The sequence below is a fragment of the Microtus ochrogaster genome, chromosome 16 (assembly GCF_000317375.1).
Source record: "Microtus ochrogaster isolate Prairie Vole_2 chromosome 16, MicOch1.0, whole genome shotgun sequence".
NCBI lineage: Eukaryota > Metazoa > Chordata > Mammalia > Rodentia > Cricetidae > Microtus > Microtus ochrogaster.
In genome coordinates, this window is record NC_022018.1 from 35722044 (window position 1) to 35725725 (window position 3682).

General features: G+C 48.5%; 1 protein-coding gene across 1 annotated transcript in view; it reads left to right on the forward strand.

Annotated features, from left to right (window-relative positions):
- Positions 1-656: 656 nt before the first annotated feature.
- Mboat1 (membrane bound O-acyltransferase domain containing 1) overlaps positions 657-3682 on the forward strand; it is a 100180-nt gene continuing 97154 nt past the window's right edge. The window contains exon 1 of the mRNA XM_005354998.2: positions 657-756. Coding sequence (XP_005355055.1) covers positions 661-756 — 96 coding nt within the window. The 5' untranslated portion in view covers positions 657-660. The remainder of the gene's footprint in view (positions 757-3682) is intronic.

The window sequence follows — 3682 nt, forward strand, 5'->3', positions numbered from 1 at the left end:
AGAAGAGAAGAGAAGAGAAGAGAAGAGAGGAGAGAAAGGGAAGGAGGGAGGGGGCGGGGGGGGGCAAAAACAAAAGGAATCTGAAGTGGCGTTTTTATAGTTGGTGCGCACCTGTAATTCCAGTATCTGGGAGTTCAGGGCTAGCTAAGGTTAGAGGAGATCCTGCCTGTAAATAGCAAATAAACGAATCTTAAGAAGTGAGCAGAATGTGGGTGTTGGCTAGCTCGAAGATCTCTCTTCTGGCTTCCGGAACGGCAGCAGGAGCTGGGCGTGAAAAGAGAGCACAGGACACCTCCGCTGCCTGGTAGGAGGGTGAGGCGATTTTGGAGTAACCCAGGGCGGGGGCGCACCCCCCCTCCCGCAGTCCGACTAGCTGGGGAGGCGGCTGGGCGTCTCCCAACCGCCCAGGGCTGGGCTCCGGGGGATCCGCGCCCTGCTCTGCCCGGCTCCTCCTCCGGGGCGTCCCCGGCTGCTGGCCAATGGGCGGCGGGCGGCGTGGAGCGGGAAGCCGAGCGCGGGGGGCCCAGCCCTCCCAGGCGCGGGGGCCCGCAGCGCGAGGTCCGCGCCCTGGAGTTGGCGCCGGGTTCCCGCGCGGTCCTTGCGAGCCCTCGGTGTGGCCAGAGTACAGCGGCCGGCAGATAGCGCACCCGAAGATGCAGGATGGCTGCGCAAACGCCCGCCAGCCTCTCCAACCGCACCACGGGCTCCACCTGCCTGCACCCGCTCAGTCAGCTCCTCGGCATCCCGCTAGACCAGGTAACAGCGTCCCACCCACGACCCCGATCCTCGGGCTGGGGAGAGGAATGCTCCCGGGTTCCGCTCAGCCCAGCCCACAGGTGCGAGGGCTTCTTTTCGAGTTGGTCGCTTTTTATGTGTGAAAGCTACCCTTTCACCTAAACAGGCAAGTTGGACTGAAGTTAAGTTTTGGTCTGTGATCGAAACTTCAGTGGTGTGATTCACGAATCCAGCACTTTCCCACCAGTGCACTTAGATCTTCGTGATTTTAAATTTAGGCGATCCTATCTATGTTCAGAATTAAGTCTGATCGAGTTGGGCGTGGTGGCTCACGCCTCTAATCCATGTTCACCAGAGCCTGGGGCAGGAAAATTGCTGCATGTTGCTGTCTACTTTCCAGGTGACCGAGTGAGACGCCCCAATCCCAAAACAAAACCAAACAACGACAAAAAGTAAAAAACCAGACTAACCAGGTGTGTAGGTATCTAGTATAGTATTTGGTGGTGAGACAGCACCTGGCTCTATAGCCCAGACTTCCTTGACACTCTGTAGTTCAGACTGGCAGCCAACTCTATATTTTGCCCAGGCTGCGCTAGAACTTGGGGCGATCCTCTTGTCTTTTGTTGAGATGCCTCTCAGACCAAGAGGGTCTTTGCTATTCAGTCTTCATTCATCCCTGCTGTGAGAAGCCTATGATTCGGTCGGGTTCTTGGGAGGAGAGGGGTTGCGGGGAAATATTTTGAACTGTTCAGGAATTGTCTGCTACATTACAGTTAAAATTGGCAACAGTAACCTGGTAAGAAATCTTGCAAAGACAGCCGGGGCTGCAGCTCAGTGGTAGAGCTTGTGGTGTCCGGGATGGTCTGGGTGCTGCCCCAGTACAGGGGAAAAAAAAAATCTTTCTGAGGTGCATGCAGTCTTGCTTACTTCCTTTTGGCGCCTCAGGCTTGTGTAAAACGCCTATTGATAAAAATGGACTCGGATAGGGCATGTTGGAATAAGACTCCTGCTTTCCCTACTATTTTATTTCTGCTAAAATTTCCCAGTTTATTTTTCCCCCCTTTGCTGGATATTGTGGTGCATGCTTGTATTTCCATACATGGGAGACTGAGGCAGGAAGATTGCTTCTCTTAAATGGAACCTCAGCCATTTGTATTAGGCTTTGAGACTTCGCAGCTTCAAGTTGGAGACCAGTCTAGGCCTCGTGGAGAGTACCAAGACAGCCTGGGCTACATAGTAAAACCCTGGCCCAAAAATGCAAAAAGAAAAAAAAATTTCCATTTCCTTAGATCTGTTTTCTTTCTTTGTTTTCACACTAGAGATGCCTATACCTGCTGCCCTCCATTTGCAGTCCTTGGGCAATGGTGAAGTTGGACCTGGTCTTTGCATTACTATAGAGCCACCCTTATCGTCAGGTTTTGCCTGCGCCTACTCCAGCTGCAAAACTCTGAGAATCAGGAACTTGGTAGAAGCCTCAGATGTTAAGTCAATTTCTCTTTATTTGGGGAGCCTAAGGGATCCAGGCAGGCAGGCAGGCAGGCACAAAAAAACAAATCTTTCACTTGGAAACTAAATTTAATTGTTGCGAAATTTCCATAGAATGACTTCATTTTGCATTGACCGCTCTAGTTCCTACCAGAATCTATTGTAGTTGCATTTTCTGTTTTACAATAAGCTATTTACAATAATAGAAAATAATTTCTATTTATTTCCCCCTTTTGTATAGAAATAATGGACTGGTGAAGTACTAAGGCAAATTGAGAGGGCAGGACCTAGTGTGTTATGAAGCTTATGGCTGCATCCTCCTGCATCCCCAAGCTCTATAGAGTTTTGGTAAAAGTTACTCTGGTTTTTAGAAGAGATTTATTTTATTAATTTAAAATGTATGTGTGTGCATCTACACATATGTGCACACGCAGGCCCCTGGTGGATATGTGTACACAAGAGCAGGTGCCCACTGAGGTCATGAGGTCTTGGATCCCCTGGAGCCGGAGTTAAAAGCCACTGTGAGCTGTGGATGTGGGTGTTGGTAACTAACCTGGAGAAGAACATAACAGATATGAATGATTTTAGTTCAAACCACAAAAGAACTCAGATCATCATGGGATGAATGGGAAGTCATAAGGAAAACTTGGCATCTCTGAGATCTTGGGTCAGCCTGCCCAGCAGGGTCAGTCTGAGCAACTTGGTGGAAGAAGTGCCCCTCATGTGACACCTCAAATCACTTGTTTTCAGCCTGGGGGAAAAAAAATCCCACACCATAACTAATATAATTCAGGACCAAGCTGTGGCCGCGGGTTTGTCTTTGAAGCCTTTCCCCAGTGTCTTAAGATTTCATATCCCGTTCATACTTTCTAATCAGTCACATTCCTTTGATTGTCTTCAATCCTGGCTTTCCTGCCTCAAGAAGTTTATCATTGAGGCTGGAGAGATGGCTGAGCAGTTGAAGTGCTTGCCACCCTTCCAGAGAACCTAAATTTGATTTCCTTCACCCATATCGGGGAGCTCACGCCCACTGTAATTCCAGCCCCGGGGATCCATGCGTGAATTTGCACACACACAGGTACACACACATACATATAAGACACACACATACATAAATCCAAAGAGAGTAAGACTTCAAAGTATATTGTCTGCAAAGCTATCCTCTGTGTCCTGGCTTATGGGAGGAACTCTTTGTTGCTGCTCATCTGATGATCCTATTTACCTGTTCTTGGGGGCAATAGATCCTAAAGCTTGTGCCCAGTCACATCTATGATAGACGTTTTAGCCTTTCTTACAGCTTTTTTTCTTTCTTCTTTCTTTCTTTCTTTCTTTCTTTCTTTCTTTCTTTCTTTCTTTCTTTCTTTCTTTCTTTCTTTCTTTCTTTCAAATAGGGACTCCTGAAGCTGTTCCAGGACAGGCTCCAAAACCACAGAGAAACCTTGTCTCGAAAAACCAAAAAAAA